The sequence below is a fragment of the Sminthopsis crassicaudata genome, chromosome 4 (assembly GCF_048593235.1).
Source record: "Sminthopsis crassicaudata isolate SCR6 chromosome 4, ASM4859323v1, whole genome shotgun sequence".
In the NCBI taxonomy this organism is placed as follows: Eukaryota; Metazoa; Chordata; class Mammalia; order Dasyuromorphia; family Dasyuridae; genus Sminthopsis; species Sminthopsis crassicaudata.
This window is the reverse complement of record NC_133620.1, coordinates 459,775,193-459,799,302: the sequence shown is the minus strand read 5'-3', so window position 1 is coordinate 459,799,302 and position 24,110 is coordinate 459,775,193. Positions and strand designations below refer to the sequence as shown.

At 50.6% G+C, this 24,110-nt stretch overlaps 1 protein-coding gene across 6 annotated transcripts in view; it reads left to right on the top strand.

Moving 5' to 3' along the window:
- AUTS2 (activator of transcription and developmental regulator AUTS2) overlaps window positions 1-24,110 on the top strand; it is a 1,090,636-nt gene that overhangs the window by 1,034,377 nt on the left and 32,149 nt on the right. For 2 of the 6 annotated variants that reach the window (XM_074263988.1, XM_074263993.1), the window contains 4 exons: window positions 14,789-15,248; window positions 17,689-17,942; window positions 18,939-19,180; window positions 21,036-21,080. In XM_074263988.1, coding sequence (XP_074120089.1) covers window positions 14,789-15,248; window positions 17,689-17,942; window positions 18,939-19,180; window positions 21,036-21,080 — 1,001 coding nt within the window. The remainder of the gene's footprint in view (window positions 1-14,788; window positions 15,249-17,688; window positions 17,943-18,938; window positions 19,181-21,035; window positions 21,081-24,110) is intronic. The other 4 variants (XM_074263989.1, XM_074263990.1, XM_074263992.1 and 1 more) reach the window with 4 other exon arrangements.

The following is a 24,110-nucleotide window of genomic DNA, read 5'->3' as shown; positions in this document are numbered from 1 at the left end:
AGGATGCTGTTGGATTCGAGTAGGGGGCTTTATGTGGCAAAGGCCCCTTGGTGGCCTGGCGAAGCCTCTGGACCCCTTTTCAGAATCAGGCTATAAAATACATAAAATAAAATACAAAGAACTAGAAAGAAAGCCAAATTTCACAAAATACGGTTCTCCAAGCCTGCTTTAGGGCAAGCAAGACCCCGGCCCAAGGCAAGGTGAGGTGTCCCAGTGGACATTTCAGATCTCAGCTCGGCTACCTGCTCGCTCAGTCAGTTTGGTCAAGGCACTTAACTCTGGCTCTCAGCTTCCTCCACTATAGAAGGAGAGGAGCAGCTGAGGCCCCCTGATTAATTTCTGTTCAGCAGGCATTTATTAGCTACCTGCAGTATACCTGACCCTGCTTCTCAGCCAAGACTTAGGAAGAGCATGTGGGACTGGGGCCTTGCAGCTCAGAGTCTGTGATCAGACCCAGAAGAGGAGGTTAAGGGGGCACAGAGTGCTGATGAGGTGGCGGGCACCCCCAGTGCCCCCTGTCAGCCCAGGTGTCAAGAACTGACTGATCTCCAAGGCTGGCCCTCAGCTCCTAGAAAACTGAAGTGGAGGGGCTGCCTGCGTTTAATCTGAGGCCTGTGATGAGAGAGGATTGTGGGTCTGGATGGAGATCTGCTGCTCAGACCTAGAGACATCCCAGCTGGCTGCAAAATGAGTGAATCAGACTAATGGTGGGGAGGCAGCAACACCCAGAGTCACTCTGGGCCCCAGACCTACCGCAGCAAGAATGTTTGAACAGGGCTTAATTGTCTGACCCCAGGACTGCAGAGACGCTGCTCAGGAAGACCGGCCTGTCTCGGTGCTAACAAAGCCCTAAAGAAACAGGGTGAGTGAGAGACGGAGACAGAGAGGAAGAGACAGACAGACAGAGGAGAAACAGGAGAGAGAGAGGAACGGGAAGAGAAGGAAAAAACGGAGAAACAGAAGGAGAGAGAAATATAAGGAGAGACAGGAGGAGAAAGAGATGGGAGAAGAAGAAATAGAGGAGAAGAGAGAGGAGGAGAAACAGAAGGAGGAGACAGGAGGAAGAGGAGAGAGGGAAAGGAGATAGAGACAGAAAAGGAGAGAAACAGGAGAGAGATGGCGAGGAGGAGAAAGAAGGAGAGAGACAGGAGGAGAAATAGAGAGGGAAGAAAAACAGGAGAAAGGGGCAGGAAGTTGGAGAGAGGAGGAGAAACACAGAGAGAGGCAGACAGAGAAAAGGAGAGGGTCAGACAGATGGACAGAGGAGGAGGAGGGAAGGGAGAGAGGCAGAGGGAGGCAGGACAGGAGGGGGGGGGAGGCCCGCAGGGAGCGTGGACAGTGTGCTGAGCGGGGCCCTCCTGATTCCCCTCCCTCGCCCTGTGCACGTCTCAGTTGTGATTCTTGGCACTGCGGCCTTCCTGCACTGTGGAGAGGGATTAGCTGGGCAGGTAACCAGGCAGAGAGGGGTGGGGGAGGAGCAGAAGAGGAGGCTGGAGGATTCGCACCCAGATCTTTAGTGATGGGCTTGGGCTCAGCAGCTGATCAGAGGCGCTCTCCCATCCCCCCTTGCCCGGTGTGAGCCTCTGCTCCGACTTCCCAGCCCAGATGGGGGGCAGTTCTGGGGGGGGGGAGGGAGATGGTGATTGTCTCCTGCATCTACGTAGCTCTTCTTCTAATCCCTTTGGAATGGGGGCTTTGGGGACGGGGAGCCCGTACTGTGGGGTCCCCGTTTGCCCGGTGTGCTGCCGCGGCTGGCCCCAGGGTCTCTGCCAGTTGGAGAGGTGAACGCTCCAGGCTGGATGGGGGGGGGGAGCCCCTGCAGCCCCACTTTTGACCTTTTGCCCCCTTCGCTCCCCTCCCTCCCGAAGGCATTATTCACTTACTGTTTTCTTTAAAATTCCCGGCCATCCTTTCCCATTACCGACAGCCGGGATTCATAGCAAAAGAGCACGCGGGGGGCGGCCGGTCGTATTCAAACAGACCTTCGTTGCTCGTGGCTTTCCCGGTGAAATTTACCCAGGGCTGGAAGTGGGATTTAGGCCTTTCCCTTCTTAACTGGCACGAGAGTGTGAGCCGTCAGGTCACCGCGGAGCGTCATTGTGCAGATGTGGGTAAGTGTTTGCGCCCGTGGGAGGGAAAAGGTTTCCAGCGGTAACGCAAGGCAAGAGCACCTCAGCCCCGCGTTCTCGGGGGGCCTGAGGAGGAGGAGAGGCCGAGGCCCCGAATATCTGCCCTGTCCCTGGGGGCTTGTCTTGTGGGAAACGGACTCTTCATTGGAAGGTTTTCCCGAGTTCAGACGGCGTAGAGTTTGAGGAAACTTGGGGGTTTAGTCCAAACTTGTCACTTTCCAGGGAAGGACACTGAGGCTTAGGTAAGGGAAGGCGCCGGGCCAGTATTCCTCGGGGAGCCGCTCCAGGTTTGGCACCAAGGGCCCGGCTCTAACTCCTCCCTTTCCGCTGACCGATCTGTGTGCTTTTGGCCCCGGCCTCACGTGTGCCAGCCCCCGAGCTTGCAGGGGAGGGTGAAGCACAGATGTGTCCGCGAGGCAGCCAGGAGACCCACAGAGGGAAGGCGGGCATGACGGGAGGCCCCGGGAGGCTTCCTGCAGAAGGTGGGACCTCGGGTCCCTGAGGCAGGAATCCCTCCGGCTCCAGGCGTCCGGCTCTGTCCATCACGCCACCAGCGTGAGGAAGACAAGAGAGCCGGACGAGCTGCCTTACTGAGAGCCACCCCCTGGCGGCTCTGACGCTTTCACTTCGGCTTTGTGGGAAGCCAGTGGATGAGTTACTTGTGATGCCGTCCCAGGGTAACCCCTCCCCTCCTCAGCCCCCTGGGTCCTGCTCTGGAGGGCGGCCTCGGACGCCTCTCACACCCGCCCGCCTCACACCTGAGGGGTCCCGTTACAGACCCCCCCCCCCCCCCAGCTTGTTACCGTTGCTGTCCCTCCCCCGCTCCTGTCCTGGTTTTCCTGAACAAACCCGGGAAGGAGGGCTGCGGCTGTGCCTTTTCCTGTGGCAGGGAGCTGGTCCTGGGCGGACCTTCAGGCCAGAGCAGGTGTGTCCACTCTGCACTAGGCCCTTGGGGCCTCTGGGGATGATGGGGGTGACGAGGAGGTGCCATCCGCCCTCCTAGACGCCTCTTCCTGTAGTCTCCCTTGAGGCACCTTGTCCAGCGTGTGATGGTTCGGTTAGGTGTCCTCGAGGTCAGAGGGCTTCGTGCAAGGGACGGAACGAGGGCAGAAGGGACGGACACTATGGGACAGGGGCCGGGGGGAGTGTGCCCCGGGGGCGAGAAGAGGGAAAGCTGGAAAAACCAGAAACCGGGAGCTGGCGAGCTTGGTCACCAGACCAGTGTTCCAGGCCAAAAGGGACGGGAATGACACCGAAAAACTGCTCGCTCTCTTCCCGGCCGGAGCCGAGGAGCGGGGCTCTCCCAGCCGGTGAGGGCCAGCGGCCTGGACTCCTCCCTCCAAAAGCAGAGCGTGTGGGGGAATGAAGATTAGGACACGAGGGACCGCAGGAGAAACCCGAGCTAAGCGTCCTGTGTTGTGAGAATTAGATGGGACCCATCACCGAATGTCAGGAGGATCCTGTCTGCTTGACTTAAGTGGATCCTCTCCCCATGTGATGTAGGGAGACTCGGCCTTTGCTTGAAAGCCTCCTGAGGGCTCCGGCATCCCTCTGGGGCACGGCCGGGCAGCTCCATCAGGACGCCGCTCCCCTTCTCAAACCCTTCCTGTGGGTTCTCCCTGTGTCTGCTTCTGCCCCAGAGCCGAGCTGAGCAAGCCTCCCCTTCCTGGAAACAAGCTCTCATTCTTGGCTAGCCTTTATTAAGCCCTTATGATGTGCCAGACTCCGGGGTGCAAGTTTAAAAAAACTGCCTTTGCCTTTAAAAAGCGCCATTGTGCTGGTGGGGACGGGGGCTGCGCTCTGGGGATGCTCCCTGACCTCCGGGAGCCGATATTCCCATAGGAGACGGGGGTGGGACGGAACCTCCGTTTACAGGAGACGGGGGCTCGTGAAGGTGCTGGGAGAGCCCGACCCCCAGAGGCCCCCGGGAGGCGGGCTCCACGCCATCAGCTGCCTCGGCCTCGGCCTTCTCCCTCCGAGGCGGCCTGTGTGGGACCGGGGCTGTGGCCGGCTGTTCCGGGGGAGCCAGAACCCGTCTCTGCACACGCAGGGGCGGGAGAGAGCCAGCTTTCCTGTCATTTGTTGGAAGGGTCAGGGCCAGAGCAAACGCTGCAGGTTGGGAAGGGACGGACCGACACGACACCGAGACCGCAGGGTGCCCGGGATTGGCCGGCTTGTGGCGGCCTCGGAGCCAGGATTCTGCCGGTTCCAGCCCAGTGTGCGTGGGTAATCCGGGGAAAAAAGCAGCAGCGATTTGCCCTGCTTAGGAGTTTGCTGATTAGGAACTCTGCGGCCCCTCTGAGGTTTGTGCAACAGAATCCAGCCCCCAGCCCAGCCTCCCAGATGGTAATTAATGTTTACACCAAATGACAAGCACGAAATGGAATCTCTCTGAGCCCTGCCAAGCACCCATCATCCCCCCGCTCCCCCACTCCCTCAGTGTTTGAAAATTAATTTGCCTTGAACAAACAGTGGGCTTTCCTCAATTTATTTGTACAGTTTCAGTGACCGAGAAGAGTTGCAAGGCTGAATGTCATCCTTCCATTCATTCAAGTAATTGAATCTGCTAATGGAACAAACTAGGCTCTGTTTAATGGTTTAAAGAAGAGGAGGGGGAGGGGGAGGGGGAGGAGGAGGAGCAGGGAGAGCTAGGTGTGTGTATGTGTTGGAAAGGAAGAGGTGCAGGGCCTGTGCTGGGAGCTAGGATTCTAGAGGTGAGGGAACCGGATGTTCCCGCTGCGATCCTTCCCCGATTGAGATTTAGGGAGAAACTCAAGAATCCTTCCAGTCCAGCTCTGATTTCACAGGCGGGAAACTGAGGCCCTCAGAGAATAAAAAGCGCCTGCCCTGAGTCCCAGAGCTCAAGGAAAACCTGAGCCAGTCCCTCTGGCCTCAAATCGAGCATCTTCTTCCTCAAGGTGACTCAGCTTTGCACTGACGGGTAGTCCGTTAACTCACTGGTCAGCGTTTGTAAGGGGCCAGATACTCAGTATAAAGAAAAGGCCAAAAACTACCCCTGCCTTCAAGGGGTCTCAGGTTCTAGTGGGAGCAGAAGATGTGTGCGTGTGTGTGTGCGTGTGCGTGTGCGTGTGCGTGTGCGTGTGTGTGTGCGTGTGTGTGACATTCTCACCAGGCCTTCTCCCCTTCTATAGCCTTGGGCAGGTTGCTGGGTCTCCGTTTCCCCATCTGAAGTTGGGCTCATGCTCTGAGGTCCCTCCCCCTCGGGTTCTCTCATCAGCAGCCCTTATGGCGCTGCCTCTTGGAAGACCAGGCTTGAAAACCGCCACGCAGGCTGAAATTGGATAAATGGGGAGATGTCGCACCTGACAGGTGTGTGTTTGTCTCCTGTTGGGGCCTTTCTGTCATCCCCAGTCTGGAATTTCATTTGGGGGGGGGATACAACCCAGCCACTGAGTCCCCATCCCCCTGAAAGCTCAAGCTTTTAGCTTGAGACTGAGATTTTCCATCCCCCGTTATTACCGTATGTTTCTGCATCTCTGTTCACTGCTGTTCCCGTCTCTGAGTCGAGTTAGGGACACGACCATCACTGGAACTCGTCTTCATTTGGGAGAACCAAGTGTTTATCTGTCCCCAGTGGAAAGAACTTTACCAAGTGGGGGAAAAAGAGATGTAAGTGACCTCATTAATACCCCGTTCTGAGCTCCAGCAAATGAAAGGGAGGCAGCTGAGTGCCGGCCTCTCTTTTTCAGGAGGGCCTCTTTCCAGAGCCCAAAGGTATACAGTTTCAAGGGTAAATGAATCCAGGAGCCGCAGTTGTGTCCTCCTGACTCTTATTCGCGTTCACCCTCTCCAGGTTCATTTGTCTGCCTCTCTGACCGGGGCACTGAGTGGTGAGGGACGTGTTCTTTGTCAAATGCCGCCATCACGAAGGACGGTTGGCTCGTTAGTGGCCGATCGCTGCTGCCGTGCGGCTGATTATAGATATCAGGCGTCCCCAGGGTCGAGGGGCTAGAGATGATAGAGCCTGGAAAGGACTTCAAAGGTCATCCAGTCCGATCCCGTCGTGGGGCTGGTGAGAAGCCCTAGGTGAAAAGACTTGCCCGGAGTGTGTGATTTTTTAAATGAGCTTATAAATCTGGAGAATTGTGTATCCCAGTGGAAGATTAATAATCACCCTTAACTTAGCCTCATGTTTTCATGCTTCTCATGAAAAGGCCCTTGTCAGTGTTACAACTGACCATGAGATACTAGTTTAAAAAGGATAATCTGTAGAAGATTTGGTTAGTTTATTGTTCTGTGATGTTTGCATTTCCAGAAGTGGAGTATTTCTTCCCCTAGGGTGACAATTATCTTCTCGCTGTCCCTGAAAGGCGGCTGTAAACGGTCCGCCTTGGAAGTTGGAACAACCTGGTCGTGTCACCTCTCAATGCGCCCCCTAAAAAAGTTTCCTAAGACTTTATATTTGTAGCGCGGCTATGTTTCCAGTTTGTCCTAAGAGAGCACCGACTCAGCAGGGAAGTTGCCTGTTTGGATGAAATCACACGATTGGAAGGTAGCAGAACAAACACAGATTCCTTTTACAGGGAGGGAAACTGAGATACAAAAGTGCCTCGCCTGCTCTTTCAAACCCGACCCTCACCCATCCGCACCCGGTGCCATTTGTGTTCTAACACGTGTTCCGGCAGTGCTCTATTCATGTACTTGACTAGAAGGTGACATTGAAAATTTGGGATTAAATCCATTCAGTGCACTTGTCGTTTCTGATTTCTCACTTTCCCTACCGCCCCAGCCGGCTCGCTCCCTCCTCTGGAAGATTGAGAGGGAGTACACAGTTTGGGAGGAAGCGCACTCTGAGACAAATTATCTGTCAGGCTGCTGGGAGGAGGAAGTGGAAATACACCGGCCATTAGCTGTGGCCGGGCCTGGCTTCTGGAGAAAATCTGGTCCTGATGTGCTTGGGGAGTCCACGAGCCCAGAGAAATCCCTCCCAGCACTGACGCACGAGGGCCTTCGAGGAGGGCCGAAACAAGGCCGTTTGAGGCAGGGGGCGTTTCTTGAGCCCTTGCTGAGTACAGTCTCCTCGCTTAGGATCAGAGACACAAAGAATTGTTTTCCACGTGGTAGACACAAGAATTCAGCTCTGGAAGGAAGTCTAACTGACTCGTTTACAGAGGAGGAAACTGAGCCACGCAAAGGGAATATGTCGTCTTGCTTAAGCTCACAGTCAGCATTTGAATACATACAACTAGGGAGTATATAAGGCTAGACTTGAACTCGGGTCTCCCCTGAATTCAGACCCAGCATGCTCTCCACTGATCCATCTAGCTGCTCTTATATAGCACCTACTGTGTACCTAAACCCAAATTCTTGACTGTCATTATTTAATTTCATCCTTGTAACAACCTTGAGAGGTAGGAGCCATTATTCTCTCTCTCTCTTTTTTTTTTTTTTAAGAAACAGATTTAAACAGAATGAAGTAGCCTGCCCAGGGTCACTCAGCCAGGAAGTTTCTGAGATCCGCTTTGAACTTGGGTCTTGCAGGAATAGTGTTCTATCTGCTGCATTACTTAGTCAATAATCCAGCATAAGGATCCCTGAGGACCATGCTACTTAACTTTATAATTATATATAATATAGAATCTGTATTTTATTGTATTTTCATCTACTTTGGTTACTGTTTCCCAGTGCCCTTTTAATCTGGATCCGTTAGCCCTCAGGAGGGTTCTGACTCACATGTCCAATGGCATGTTTTAGCATTTCTGATTTTGTCCATTTCCCTTGTTATACGATGAGAATACTGAGACCTGGGGATAATTGAGTAGATCACGCAAAAAATAAGGGCTAGACCTAAGCTTTGAATGCTCTGATTCTAGAACCAAGACTATTACATACTGTATTGTTTACCCCAAGTCCTATCTTTTTTAACACTCACTAATCACAAGTACAGTAATGATGATAGTTAACATTTACAGTAACTATCATTACAGTTAGTTAACATTTATCGTTAGGATTTGCAAAGTGTTTTTACTGTTTTGGCTTCAGTGATCCAATCAACAATCCCAGGAAGTAGAGGTACTGTATTGTCCCTTCCCGTTGATGAGAAGACTGAATTTGAGAGAGCTAACTGCCCAGATCCTAGAACTAATAAATATATTAATTGGGCTTCCTGCTCGGTTCTTTCTGGGTCTGCCTTGAGCAGCCCTAATCTTAATAGCGACTAGCTGCTACCCAAGCATTAGTACTGTGATCCCGTACTAATCAATCTGTCTTCATTTGGGTTGACTTGCAGCTGTTTGTGACCTCTTGATTTCCAGTGGGAATCGGTCCCCACTTGGGTCTCTCAGGCTGATGTTGCACGTTAGATGTTCAGGAGAGGAGCTAGGTTGGGTATATTGACCATTCTACGGCTTCCATTATGGAGAGTTGGTTCTCAGACGGACATCAGCCACCAGGGGATCCTACGAGAATTACCTGTTATACCTGTGTATTTCTGGCCTTCAGTTCTAATTATAGTGCAAGCAATAAACATAGCCCAAACCCTTGTCTAACTAGAGAGGTCCAGAGCTGGTCCTTAGCAGCCTAAGTAAATTTTGATGCTGCCTCCCAAGGATGTGCCCCAAACATTGACTTCTTCCAAGACTTTAAGAGAGACGTGTTAGGTAAGACATCCCTCACTTTTTATGGGGGATTGGGGAGCGTTGTCTTTGGGAAAGTAAGTCCAAATTTCCAAAATAAATCTTTAGCTGATTTTAATTTTTGTTTTTCACAGCCTCTAATAATACAAGCCTGAACTTTCCCCTTTACTTGCTTTTCAGTCATGTTTGACTCTTTGTTACCTCATTTGGATGTTTGTTTTTTTGACAAAAATACTGGAGTGGTTGGTCATTCCTTCTCCGGCTTATTTGACAGATGAAGAAACTGAGGCAGGTTTGCCCACAGCCTGGGCTCTTGGGAGCTGCGAAGTCTGTCCTTGGTACCTTTGATAGTATTAGTCAGAGCCAAGATTGGACAGCAGCCACGGCGGGCTTCCCGGAGCACACATTGTCAGTAAAACTGATAAAACGGGGCGTTTGCGGCCGCTTACCGCACTACCTGCCCGGGGCAGCAGGTGAGCCTTATTTGATCACTGGGCCCTCCTCTGCTGACAGAGGAGCGAAAGTGATGTTTTTTGGAAGCCGCCCTCCACACCTGGGGGACAGAAAGAAGGCAGGTGTGTGGAAGTGCTCCACGGAGCCCCGATGCTGAGAAGGAACGACTAAGACCAGGGAGGGGTCCGCGGCTCTCGCCCTCTCTGAGGGAGAAGAACCAGGCACTCAGATGAGTCAGTCTGCCCTAACCCTGTCGTTTACAGCGGTTACACCGTCTTACCTATGAAATTTGTTCTGCAGTAAGGGTTTACCATGTACCCGGGTATCGCGCTTGGTGCTGGAGATGAGAGTACCAGAGAAACAGGCCCCGTTTGCATTTTAACAGGGTGATATTACTCAGGGAAGTTTTCGTACAGACCAGAAGTTAACAACAGCCCGGCAGTCTGCGCAATGCCCAAGTGGAGGCCGAGTCAGATTAAAATGGGTTTGGGAAATATTTAACAACATAAATAAAAATACAATAAACCCAGATAATATTCATTTTAAAACTGAAGTCAATACGCTTCCCACAGGGATCCTCCTGTATGGATCAGTGGCCCCCCTGTCTATTCTGAGTGATAAACCCTCTCGATTAGCGCTGACAGAATGGATTTGATTATTGTTCCCGTAGCAGAAGCTGGAGGGGGGATGTGTGGAACAGCCGGGACTTGGCAAGATGCCTTTCCGAGGTACTTTTGGGGGCTGTGTTCATGGCAGGCGGGACCATCACATGGGGCTGGTCAGAGCCACCAAGAGAGATGTTCCTGGGCGGGAGAAGAGGACGCAGTACTACTGCTGACTGGATTAACTGTTGTGTGGGTGAGGGGTTCTGGTTGGGAGAAGTGGGACTAAAGAAAGACACTAGTGAGATGCGGGGGGTCCCTGACCTCAAGGAGTTTATAGTCTTTAGCAGACAATACTACTTTCTTGGCAACAGCTTTTCTGTAAACATTTCCAAAGTATAAAGTAATGATGATAATGATAGTAATAATAAACCCGCCAGCTTGTATGCTTTTTAAATTTTTTTAATATAATAATGTAAGTATCCTTAGCTTTTTATCAAAGAAAATGAGAAAGAAGGAGCATCATTTGAAATTATAGTATGCTTCAGAATGGTTTCGGTTTTCCTATAAAAATCTATATAGAAAATAGTTACACCCTTCAATGCGACCCGTGTGCATTTTAATTTTCTCAGCTGTTCCCCCCTGTTGCTCTTAGGAAGCATTTGTGTGCTGAGCATTTAATGGATTGTACGCTTATGATGGACATAAGTCACCCACACCCTGGAAGTTGTTTTTGTGCAGGGAGTGATTTTAAAATCAGCTGTACTAAGGGACGTTTCCCCACTCTCAGATTGAAAAGCCATTTCCCTGACGTGCCTGCCCCAACCCCAGTGGAGCGTGAGCTTCTTGAGGGCAGGGAATGATGGGTACAGATACCACATATAACATGTCATAGATGCTAACATAATTTTCCTACAAAATCTATCAACTGGGGGTTGATGAAGGGTGATCATTATTGAAAAGATCTTGGATCAGCTGGGAAACCGAGCAAATACTGTATGTGAGCCAGGGGGTCTGACCAGAGCTCTTTTTGTCTTCTCCATCTCAGTGGAGCTGTACTTTGGAGGTAAATAGTGTTTCCTAGAGAGCCGCTAAGTTTGTGCTGCTTTTTCTAGCTCTGGAGTCAGGAAAACCCGAATTCAAACCCAGCCTCAGACAGTTCGTAGCCATGTGGCCGTGGGCTCATATCATCTGTAAAATGGAAGTGATAATGATAACATGTCCCTCCCAGGATTGTTGTAAGGATGCGGTGGGTAATACTGCCTCGCGCATAGTAGGGACTATTTAATGTTGGTTCTGATGAATAGTTATCGTTAGAGAGCGTGTCAAATAAAGGATAAGAAATACTGGAATTGGAATTAGGATGTCCTTCCGCTCTCATTAGATGTGAGGCTGTGGACAGGATACTAAACTTTTCCATCTTATATTCTCCTTTGTGGAAAAATGCTAACGTTGTCGGAGGTTCCAACGAGATACGTTAAATCCTTTGCAAACTTCTAAAATTGCTATTGTGAGTAGCATTTGCTATCATTGTTAATTTGATTATATTATTTTATTTTAATTATTATCATATAATATATAACATATTATTATATAATTATTGTTATATTATTACTAGGTAGTTTGCCTAAAGATGACAGCATTTTGAGCTAGAAAGAGACTAAAAGAATGGTATAATCCAAACTCTTCCATTTTATGGACAGAAAAACTAAGAATTCCTTCTTCTGTCTGTCGGTCTCGCAGCGCGGTTCTCCCATATAGTGTGCACATCCTGAACATTTCAGGAAACAGGAAAGAAGAGCAGAGGGGCCGGGGAGAATTGTCTTGGAGAGCATTTGTAAAAGGAATGGGAGCGGGTTTTTCTAAGAAGCCGTGTCCTTTCTTCACACTTTGCCGGTGTGTCTGATTTGACTCTGTGTCCCTCCTTTGGGACAAGGATGTTTGTTTGCCCCATGGGCAAGTCACTTACTTGCCAGGGTGGATCAGAGCCCTGGCTTCTGACTTTGGCAGAGCCGGGCTCTTTTTTCCTCTGCAGCCCAAGGTAAATCTGCTTAGGGACTTCCTCTCCAGGTTGTCACGGGGTGGGGAGGGGCTCTCCTACCTCTTCTCCATGAGTGGCAGACACAAAGTTGTCCCCGGTGTGGAACAGAAGACTTTCTGTGGAGGAAGCTCAGGAAACTGGGCTAACACTAGCAGAGGAGCTGATGACATTGTGACCCCCCAGTCCCCAACCTGGATCCAAGGACCTGATCCGGATTTCAGGGGGATTGCTAAACTCCGGAGAAAATTGCACATCTTTGCTTAATAGAATCACCTTTCATAATCCTCTGTGTGCATTCATAAACTGAGAAAGGGTGGGCAGGGCTACCCTACTTCTCTGCAGCCTTTCAGCCAGGTAAATGGGTGAACACTGGCCCAGACAGCTGGGAAGAGAGGCTCATCAAGGTGCTTGACCTCATGCTGCCCTGTTTGGGCCTTTGACCTTTGCGTGTGATAGATTCCCTGCTCATGTGAAGCTCAGTTTGGGAGCCTGTGAGGCTGGCATTATAGTACGGTGAAAGCTAATGGGTTTGAAGAGGATCCAAATTCAAATCTTGGTTCTTCCTCTTAATACCCGTGTGACACCGGGAGGTCAGCTTCCTTGGCTGTGGAATGTAAGGGGAGGGAGACACCTTGTTGTTCAGTCGCGTCCAGCTCCTCCTGCACCATTTGGGGTTTTCTTGGTTTGCCGTTTCCTTCGCCAGCTCATTGGACAGATGAAGAAACCGAGACAAACAGGATTAAGTGACTTGCCCCGGGTCACACAGCTGGTATCTGAGGTCAGATTTGAAGTCTTCCTGACTCCAGGCCCAGTCTCCACTGCACCTCCCCCCAATTCTGGGTGTCTTACTCCTCACCAGATATGTGCATACTCATTTCCACTTCCTTTCTCTTCCCTCCCTATTCCCCTTCCATTTCCCTTTCCTTTCCCCTTCTCCTCCTTCCTCTTTTTCTTTCCCTTCCTCATTCCCCATTCCTCTCCTCCCCTTCCCTTTTTCTTCTTTCCATCTCTCACTGATGTGTTTAAAATCATCATTGCTAGAGGTGTATAGATCAAGGAGCCCTGGGGGTGTTACATTTGGATCCGAAGAGGCAAGGGACTGAAAAAACTCTGCAGACCTTCTTCTATTTCCCATCTTCCTCCCCATTCTTTGTTCCTTTTACTCTCTCCATTTTCCTCCCATCTCTTCTCTCGGCCTTCCTCTATCACTCTTCTCTATCACTCTCTCTCTATTTGGAATTCCATCAACTCCAGACCCCTCGCTTTTCAGACAAGGAGAATGCAGCCTGGAGCCATGGGGGCTCTTTTTCCACCTCCTGGCCTCCCTTCCTCCTCTTTGGGAGAGCCTCTTGTGGGAGTCTGCAGGGCAGAGACCTCCACAGTGTGTTTGTAGTGAGCAGAGGGGGCTGCAAGTCCAGGAACACAGGCAGGGGAGAGAAGGCCAGATGGGGAAGAAGTCAAGCTGGGCTGGAGGGAACTGGGCCCCCAGGGAGCCCTGGCTCTAGCCTGGAGCCCAGACAGCTTTCCTGCAGACCACTGAATGTTTGTGCTGGCCCCAGCTCGGTTTGGACGGGCCTGCCAGGGTGGCTGAGGACACACAGGTTTTGTTCTTTTTTTCAATGTTTATATGTCAGACTGCTAGACTATTCATAAGAGGCCTACAGGGACATGGAGGGGAAGAGGCAAGAAGTCCACTTCCCAAGCCCAGTCTCCTGCCCTAAAGGTAATGTCTAAAGTCTGCCTTCTCATTGCAAGGTGGTGAGGCTCTTGTTCCTGTGTTCATTTTCCTCCCTCCTCCTTCCTTCCTCCCTTCCCTCCTTCCTTCCTTCCCTCCTCCCTCCCTCCCTTCCCTCCTTCCTTCCCTCCCTCCCTTCCCTCCTTCCCTCCTTCCTTCCTTCCTCCCTCCCTCCCTCCATCCCTCCCTCCCCCCTCCCTCCTCCCTCCCTCCCTCCCTCCCTCCTCCCTCCATCCCTCCCTCCCCCCTCCCTCCTCCCTCCCTCCCTCCCTCCCTCCTCCCTCCCTCCCTCCCTCCCTCCCTCCTTCCTTCCTTCCTTCCTCCCTCCCTCCCTCCCTCCCTCCCTCCCTCCTCCCTTTATCTCTCTGTCTCTCCTTCCCTCCTTCTTTCCCCACTCCTCCTACCCTATGTGTGCGTGTGTTTCTCTCCCCACCCCCATGGCCCTGTATTGTTTGTACCTTTTTTCTTACTCTGTCCCTACCATTCTGGTGGTTGGACTTGAGTCTTCCCAGATTGCCCAGAAATCTCCAACTTTGACAAGTTACAAAACGATTCATTCTGTTGAAGATTCTGGGGAGTGTCAGTCTTTGAAGAGGTCTTACATTAAAAAAAGAACCCTCCCCCTTCCTGATGGGCGCCATTTTTTGGGGCTTGCCAAGAGGCCCGAGGCGAGGCCCAGGCTGGGGGCTCTTTCGCTGCCAGCATGGCCGTCCCGTCCCCGGTGAAGTGCGTTCATTTAAATTCCGCTTCGCAGCGTCATCCCCGCTTTGATCCCCGCCCCGGCCGGGATCCATTTCTTGGGCCGGGGCGCCGGCTTTCTTGCTGGAGCAACGACGGCTCGGCAAAATTTATTTCCCCAAATGTCAGTTGTGTCTCACCGGCAAAAAATGCGCCCGGCCAAGGCGAACATCTGTGTGTTGTTAAGTTGCATTTGCCGCACTTGGCATTGTTAGCGCTTCCCTTTTATGTAGCAGGGTTGTGTGTTTGTTTTAAAAGGGGAAAATCAGGTCTCGGTTCTTGGTCTGCTTTCACAGGGTTTGTCCCGAGCGAGGAAGCCTGGGTCCTCAGCTTGGCCGCCGGCCCCTGCGGCGCTTTCTGGCCGGGCCCTGGGCCCGACGCCTCCCCTCCGGGCCAGCGCCGGTCCGGCCGGGATGAGCCGACGGGGGCAGGGGGCTCTCCCGCTCCCTCTCCTCCATACTTACCGTTTCTTCTCTTCCGCCTCCTCCCTGCAGATCCGGAGTTAGCCGCCGGCGCGCTGACCGAGCATGACCCCCAGGATGCGGGGCCCGTTGTCCCGAAGATCTCGGGATTAGAGCGCAGCCAGGAGAAGAGCCAGGAGAGCTGCAAGGAGCCCATCTTTGAGCCCGTGGCGCCTAAAGACCCCTGTCCTCAGGCAGCGCAGCCGGAGCCGCAGCTGCGGGCGCCGTCCCCGGGCCCGGGCCCCGTCCTGCTCCAGCGCGCGGAAGCTCTTCCTCAGCCTCCGCCCCAGGCCCCTCCGCCGCCGCAGGCCCCTCCGGAGGCCCAGCTGCAGCCTCCCCCCCAGCCTCAGGGGCAGCGGCCGGCCAGGCCTCCGTCGCCCGCCCAGACCGTCCACCAAAGCCTCCCCTCGGTGCAGCCGCACCCCTCGTCTCAGAACCTCTCCCAGCCCTTGTCGGCTTACAACAGCAGCAGCCTGAGCCTCAACAGCCTGAGGTGAGCCGGGGGCCTGCACTGGGCCGGGACCTGGGGGACCCCGACCGTGCTGCGGCTCGTGGGAAGGGCCGGGAGCCCCCATGGGCAGCTCCCCAGTCACAGAGGGTCAGTCAGGGAGGGCTGCGTGTGACCCCAGGGGGCTGGGGAGAGTCAGGGAGGAGAGTCAGGGAGGGGCAGGGAGGGCGGGGGCTGTGTGTGACCCCAGGGGGCTGGGGAGAGAGATTGTGTCCAGGACTCAGACGGACAAGCGTCCTTTGGTGGGCAGGAAGGAAGTGGAAGGGCACAGAGTTTGAGAGGATGAGGGAAAGAGAACAGCAGCAGGTGTAAGAAGCAAGGAAGGCCCAGCCTGAGTCTGGGGCAGGACAACATCAGGTGCTGCTGGGTAACACACTTGTTAAGTAGGCACCTAGTCTGTTTAAGCAGCAAGTTGGACATGAGGGGACCTTTGAAGAAAGATTCCCAGGGAGGGCTTCCCCACAGGGGCAAAATGGGATTATAGTCAAGCTGAAAAACACTTTAGAGACCATTTGGCCCAGCTTACTGATCTCACAGGTGAGGAACCTGAGATGCAGGAGATTGGGTGACCTGTAGGATCATAGTTCTTAATCTAGAAGAGGCTTCTTAGGCTATCAAATAGAGTTCTCCTTCTCTCTCCTCCCTTATTTCCTTCTTTCTTTCATTTTTCCCCCCTTTCCTTTCCCTTCTCTCTCTCTGTCTCTCTCTGTCTCTTTCTCTCTCTGTTTCTCTCTGTTTCTCTCTGTCTCTCTCTCTCTCTCTTTCTCTCTCTCTCTCTGTCTCTCTCTCTCTCTCTCTCTCTCTCTCTCTCTCTCCTTTCTTTCTCTTTCTCTCCCCCTTCCCTCCTCTTCTCTCTCTCCATCTCTCTCTTTCTCCCTCCCTCCCTCCCTCCTCTCTCTCTCCTTTCTTTCTCTCTCTCTCCCCCTTCCCTCCTCTTCTCTCTCTCCATCTCTCTCTTTCTCCCTCCCTCCCTCCCTCCTCTCTCTCTCCTTTCTTTCTCTCTCTCTCCCCCTTCCCTCCTCTTCTCTCTCTCCATCTCACTCTTTCTCCTTTCCTTTGAGAGAAAAGCTAAGGTTATATGACTTTCTCAAGATCACACAGGTTTGTCAGAGGTGAAATTTGGCTCCAGGTCTTTCGATTCCAGAGCCGGCGTCCTTTCCACTGCTCCCTGACATCCCGTTACAGAAAGACTCGCTGACTTCACAGGCACAGACAGCTTTGATCTCTGAGAGTTAGCTTTAGAGATTGAGGTTTTGTAATTTTTTTTTAATGGTGATTACTTTTGGGGCGGGCACTAACAAGAGGGAACAGGGCAGAGAAGCAGCATCAAAAGCCCAGTTGTGCTCAGTCCTGCATTTGCTGAATTATAAGAGAAAGGCTTGTGTGGATACGGATATTTTTAAAAATAAAATCACAAAGGGAAGGGGAGTACAACGCACGAGTTGAGTCTGGGGTTTTCATAGGAAGGAACCCAGCATACTGCTGATTGTTCAAGAGCTCACAATTATCACACTGGGTGTGAATGAGAGAGAGAGAGGCAGAGACAGAAAGGAAGAGAGTTTGTGTGGTATTTCCTGTTTTCTCAGCATTTTCACCTCCATTTTGCCTCCTTGGTAGAGTAGGCCCCAAGTAGGAGTGGAAACAGAACCTGGTTCAAATCCCGACTTTCTGTGGAACCCTGAACAAGTCTCCCGAGTTTCCTCCCCTGGTAATGAGGAATTTGGAATTCGTGGCCTCTTAGTCCATTGAAAGTTCCGATCTGTGAATTCCCAGTCTCTCTGTTTTTTTCACATCCCCATCTAGTTTGTGGATTATCTAGTCAGTCTATTGGATTTCCCTTCCCTTTGAGCTGATCACTGGACGAGGTGGACATTTTCAAAGTCTTTGTCTTCGTACAGCCTTAGTGTGTGGGTTTCACAGGGCAAAAACTTGGGTTAGGAAGGTTTTGGGTCCTGGAAACCAAGGGACGGTGATACCCAAAGATCGTTCAGAATCAGCCGGTGGTCCAGGAAGGGCCCGGGGGGCCACGGGGCTGCATCCATCATTTCAAGGCATGACGCTGCCATTTAGAGGGGGCGGGGTTTGGGGGATAAAACACTCAGCGTGGTACCGAGAGAATCGGCTTCAGTCGTGAAGACCTGAATTGAGGTCCTGCTTACAGGCTGTAGACAAGTCGCTTAACTTGGGCCCCAGGGAGCTCCTGTGATCAAAGTTGTAAGAAGGTGCCAGCCTCCTCCAGCGAAAGTGTGAGAGCTGGAGAGACACAGATCCTGGGGGCAGAGCGGGAAGAAGGGCAGATGAGAAGGGAGTCCTTAGCTTGGGCTGTTGGTAAGGTACCCTTTGAGGAATCGCGATGGTGGCTTAAAAAATAATAAATTGCTCGTGCTTTTCTTTTTTAATCTATATCTTCTTTTCTCTCCAACAGCAGTAGCAGAAGTAGTACACCTGCGAAGAATCAGCCCCCTCAGTCTCATCTGTCCCACCATCCCTCGGCCTCCCCCTTCCCCCTCTCTCTCCCCAGCCACAGCCCCCTCCACAGCTTCACGCCCACCCTCCAGCCCCCCGCTCACTCTCATCACCCCAATATGTTTGCCCCGCCCACGGCTTTGCCTCCTCCTCCTCCGTTGACGTCAGGGACTCTGCAGGTTCCGGGACACCCGGGAGGAAGCACTTACTCAGGTAGGACCCTAAGGCCGCGTGGATGGCCCCAAAGACAACTTCTTCAGCCCAAGTCCCTCGGGATGGGGGGGGGAGCAGGCTCATTGAAGTCACACTTTTGACCCCAATATCTCTGACTCTGCTTATCAGTGGTAGAAGTGCGGAACATAATTAAGAGCTAAGGATGCACAGACATACACAAAACAGGAGATTTCCCCCTGTAAGGTGACTCGGGTGTCCGGATGTGCGGCAGGATTATTCTTTCTTGTCTAATATTTCGAGGTCTCAAATCACCTTCAGGGACTGTTGTGGGTGACCCGGGGCGGAGCATTCTGGCCTCCTGCTGGTCTGACCAGCCACAGTTAGGCACACTAACTGGCTCTTCACACGGCAGGGCCATTTTGGTCTCTCCAGAGCAAAGGACCAACCAGTAATCACGTAAATATAACAACATAGATCTATACTCACAATAATAGCGTGTGTGTACGTACACAAGAACAGTAATACATATTACAAACGATTTTATCGTGTGTGAGAGTGTGAATGTGTGTGTGAGAGAGTGAGTGTGTGTGAGTGTGTGTGAATGTGTGTGTGTGTGAGAGAGAGTGAGTGTGAGTGAGTGTGTGTGTGTGTGTGAGAGAGTGAGTGTGTGTGTGTGAGTGTGTGTGAATGTGTGTGTGTGAGAGAGAGAGTGAGTGTGTGTGAGTGTGTGTGAATGTGTGTGTGTGTGAGAGAGAGTGAGTGTGAGTGAGTGTGTGTGTGTGTGTGAGAGAGTGAGTGTGTGTGTGTGAGTGTGTGTGAATGTGTGTGTGTGAGAGAGAGTGAGTGTGTGTGAGTGTGTGTGTGTGTGTGTGTGAGAGAGAGTGAGTGTGTGTGAGGTTAAACAGACGCTGGGTCCCTAGGACAGAGTCGCTGGCAGCGGCTCCCTCGGTCACTCCGGTGCCCGCCTGCCAACCATCCCTGCGGCGGCCGACGGGTGGCTGCAGAAGGTTCAAGGGTCCCTCCTTCTCTTTCCAGAGCAAGACCTCCTGCGTCAGGAGTTGAACACGCGTTTTCTGGCCTCGCAGAGTGCTGACCGCGGGGCCTCCCTCGGCCCCCCGCCCTACCTGCGGACCGAGTTCCACCAACATCAGCACCAGCACCAACACACGCACCAACACACGCACCAGCACACCTTCACGCCCTTCCCCCACGCCATCCCGCCCACGGCCATCATGCCGACGCCAGCACCGCCCATGGTGCGTACCCCAGGCAGAAATGTGAGGATAAGTAGAGCACAATTCTCTTCTCTCTTCTACTCTCAGCTTTGGCGCGGCGCCGGGGAGGGGTGTCGGCGGGCGGGAGGGGCGCTGGGGGGTCCTGCCCTCCTCAGGAGAGGCGGAGGCCGGATTGAGCTCACTGTGGTTAAAAGGGATTTTGTTCAAACCCACTCTTCTCTTTACTCACATTCTCTAAAAGAGAGTTCCTCTTTATTGGGGAGTCTTCCGAAGACTGCTCCCACCTCAGATGAGCCTCCCTTTGGGTGCTCACTTACCCCGTGCCCAGGAGCAGCTACGGTCCGTTCCGGTGGAGACCCAGCTGTTCTCTTCATTCATCCTCGGAGGACCGGAAGTGGGTCAGACTGGGGGGTCCAGTTCAGGAATCGCCCAACCAGAAGGTCCACACAGAGCCAGGACGCTTCTCAGTGAGGAAGAGCCGCAAGGCCGGAGCTCACACTAAAGCGAGACATCTCCTCCTCTCCCATGGCCAAGCCTGGCTTGTCCATGTTAACGTTAGGCAATAGGATGAAAAGTCCCGGAGCAATACATTGAAAACCTCCTTTATTCCAGCCCTTGGAAACCTACTTAAATGTGCTTATGTTGCAATGAACGTGTGAGCTTTCCTTTTTTGTTACTCCCCGAATCAGGCTGTCACTGACGTTGAGTGTGGTGGGGAGATCCCCAAATTCAGCAGCAGAGGGATTTCGAGCAAATTTACTCTTTTGTTGCTTATCCAAGCCTTTTTTTTTCCTTTAGCAAAATTGAATTAAAAAAAGAAAGAAAGCAAAGATCAAATTTCACAGATGTTCCTTAGTAGGTTTTAGAAATGGGAAGGAGAAAATTCCCAGCCTGCAACATGATGAGAAAGTACTGTCAGTTTAATCAAGCTTATTTAAGTTAACAAACATGTCCTTACTTCTCCAGGGAAAAGGAAATTCGCATCAGGTGTTCTTTCATGGGCTTCTTTTACTGGGAAGCCATTTTTGGCAATCCTCCACCTCACCAGGAGGTGACTTAGTGGCAGTTCCAGGAGGACAACATGTGTAGAGGAAATGATAGAATCTGTCCTGGTTGCCCAGGAGAGCTACAAGGCCTTTCCAGAACTGCTGGATTTGAGCTTTACTCGGACCCTAGCTCTTCTACAGAGGAGAGTGCAGGAAGGCCAGAGCATTATCCAAAAATTGCCTCCATTCTCTCTGCCCTAAAGATCTGGTCTGTTCTTACTCGGTAAATGGCCGGGTGGAGTGAGCAGGAGATCATTGAATTGGCTCAAACTCACACCTTCTGCCAATCTGCCCCTCTCCGTTATTAGTCACATGACACTAACTGGAATCAGGTCAACAAGCCTTTATTAAGTGCCAGGGGTATACTAGAGACAGCTCATATCACTCATCCAAGTCTATTGTTAAACGTTTAGCATAAATGCTTTCACCTTGGAAAGCTCCAAACTGCAAATCAGAGTTTGATTTATTGTTTGTTGATTGTCTAGACTCAAGAAAGCAATGGAGGGGATGTTAATGCAAATTAAATTTAAAAGTTATCCTGGGCAGAGTCTTTTTGTGGAGAGCCAGTTGTTAAAGATTTATCTTCGTGCCTTATATTAAATACCTACTGTGTGCCAGTCACTCTTTTAATTTCAAGGGATATAAAGAAAGGGGGAAAAAATAGCAGTCCCTTCTGTTAAGGAGTTCCCAGTTTAAATCAGAGAGGTTTCACTTCAGGTGGGACACCTGAATTGTTTGCCATTTGATGATGGCTAGGGAAGGTAGGCATGCAAGGACCAGCCAGGTGAAGAAGCTGAGACCGCCAGTGCAGAAACACAAAATAACTAGTTTTTGCTTTGATCCCTTTACAGTTTGACAAATATCCTACAAAAGTTGACCCCTTCTACCGTCACAGTGTGAGTTCACCTTACCGTGTCCGTGTTCAATGTCCATGCTTGTTTCCATTGTTAGGACTGAAGTCATCCGTCCCTCGGCGGCCAGAAGCTCCCGCTGTCTGACCAGCCCCTCCAGGAGGGCGTTCCTGCCGCTCCTGGTCTCTCTTCGTACCTGCTGTCTGGCTTGCTTGCTTGTTTTGCTTGCTTGTTTGTTTTCCGGGGCTTTATTTGGGGGGGAAAGGATGCAGTATCAGCTCTGAATCAAAAGATCGTGGTGGGGGCGGCCCTGCCGCTTTCTGGCAAGGCCGGATTGACTCCAAAGGAGCATAGAAGTGCCAGCTTGTCCACCCAGTGAAAAGTGGGGTAAAACTTTGATTAATCATGATTTCAGCAGGATCAGAAATCAAATTAAATTTACAGAAAACCTGGAATTGTGTTTACACAGGCCCTTCAGGTGTTAGATGTGAACTCTTTCTGCCAAAGACAAAGTCCCCCGTGTATCCAAGGTTTAATTCTTTTCCAAAAGTCATTTCTCATCTCTTTTTGGCTGATTGCAAAAGGCTCTTGCATACAACAGCCATAGGAAGTGGTTCCCGATGTAATTGGATGTCAGAGCATTGTTTAGAAAAGGGAAACACAAAGAATGTTATTATTGGCTAAAACAAAGGCTCTTTTATAAGGGAATGACACTGGAGAGAAAGTGGAATTTGTTCTGGGTTAAGGCCCATGGGCCCAGATGAGACTTGACAGCTGCCTGAGTTAGAAAATTGGTGACCTCCAGTGGCAAGGGCTGAGCTGGGATGTGGAACATGAGCATCAGATCATGATGTTTTGATTAGGGGATGGATACTGCATCATTTTAACTGGAAAGTATGCGAATCTTTAGCCTTTCTTTTGCTTTGAAATGGGACTTTCTTCTCCCCCCCGCCTCTCCCTCCCATCTCCACACTAAAAAAAAGTCTGTTTTGAGCTATTTTGATTTGCTATTTTCAAATATTTTTGTTTTTGCTCTTAGTATCTCTTGCAGTCTTCATAGGTGCATCAGTTAGTGGGGGAACCAAGCATATTCAGGGATGTTTATCCAGGCTGACTGACAGTAATGAGATGTGTGGGGGGGGTGAACTTAACCCCCCCCAAACAAACAAAAAAAAAAGATAGTAAAATAGACATTTGGACATAGCATTAGGTGTGTCTCTTAAGAATGAGAACTAATAATAATGTCTAATATTTTTGTAACACTAGCTTTGCTAGACACTTTACAAGTCTCTTTATTCTCACTCACAGCAGCTCTGTAGGTTCTGTTATCTCCAATATACAGAAGAGGAAACTGAGGCACCCAGGTTCAGTGACTTATCCAAGGAGCAGTCATATAGCTGGTTAAGTTCTATTATTATCCCCATTTTGCAGATGAGAAAACTGGGGCAAGTTAAATGACCCACCCGAGGAGGGAATCTGAGATTGAATTAGAACTCCTGATTCCAGCTGCCTTTAGAAAATCCCTTTAATTTTATCAGTCTGGAGCCCTCTCTGTGCTTGGCCTTCAGTGCTCTAGGATGGCAAAAACAAAGCATACCTTAATAAGGGAGGACCCCAAAGTTAATTTCCTTTGGGGCCTTTGTCCGGCCTGCCTTGTTAACTTTTTTGGGAGGAACCTTCCCCTGGTACCCTTAGAATCTAACCTTTCCTACGGATGTGTCCCTGGGCAAGTCAATTAAGCCCTTTAAAGATGAATTATCTTCTCTATAAAATGAGCAATAATTTGGCGTGGAGGATGCCGTGTGGTCCCTTGCAGTTCCAAATTTCTGTGATTTGACTCAGTGCCTATGTGGGACGCCCTAGAAGTCCCCTTTTCCCGCTGGACTTCTGTTTCCTTGTCTTGAAAATAAATACAGATATCTGACCACTTGACCTCCAAGGCCCCCTACATGCAAATTTGCCTGTAGTTCATCAAAACAGATGAGAATCCATGGAGAAAAAATAATTGCTCATCAATAAGCATTTATTAAGGGTCTATTATTAGGATAAGGATACTTATATTTCAGGCCCTGTCTTAGGGATAGAAGGAAATTAAAAAATCCCCCTTCACTCCCATGTGGGAGCCCAACACGGACATATGTTTGTGTGTGTGAATACAATGTAAAGAAAATAAATAAAGATACAAATGCTAGTGTAGTGTCATTGAGAGGCAGAAGGATGGAGTGGGAAGGACATTCTGTATCATCAAGAAGACCTAGATTTAAATCTCACCTCCAGGATTTACTAACTGTGATCTTGGACAAGTCACAACTTGTAAAAAGAGAGAGCTCAGTTCACTGGTCTCCTTCCAGTTCTGTCTTTATGATTTGCTGTCACTTCATTTTCCTTGGTCTCAGTTTCCTCATCTGTAAAGTGAGAAGTTTGGATTCCAGCCTTTCTAGCCCCAGATCTATAATTACAACAATAACCCTCGATGTGGGATTTAGAAGCAGAGAGGGAGCCCCCTACACCGTGGACTTTGGGGACAACCCCCCTTTTCATTTCTTACGCTATTCTGGATTTCTGTCCTTGAAGCTAATCAAAGCAAAAATGATGCTTCTTGCTGATTTGTTTGTCTCACCTCCTTTATGTGTCCATAGAGAAAGGACTTCATTGGTAGAAATTTGGCAGCAGGGGGTTGGGGAAGGGGAAGAAGGGGACCTGGAATAAGGCAGGATAATTAGCTGAATTCTGGGGGGAGCAGTAACAAAATAGTGTTGGGGAAAAACTTCTCCAAAATATCTTTTTAAAAATAAATAAGGCCTCCCCTAAATGGAGTCATTTAGAAAGAAATGTTCCTGTTTTAGGGTGACATGCATTTAATTGTCTTGCTTCTTACCGTGTACAGTGGGAAAGTTATTTCATATTATAAACTCTATATGGGCTAACTCGACACAGTGCTTCAATTTTCCTCCCGCTTTGGGGGATTAGGGCATTATGAGGGGAATTAGATGCAATACACTCGAGCTTCTAAAACACCATTTTCGACTTAAAAGTTGTTTTAAATGAGGGCACTTGGTTCCCAATCACTGTTTA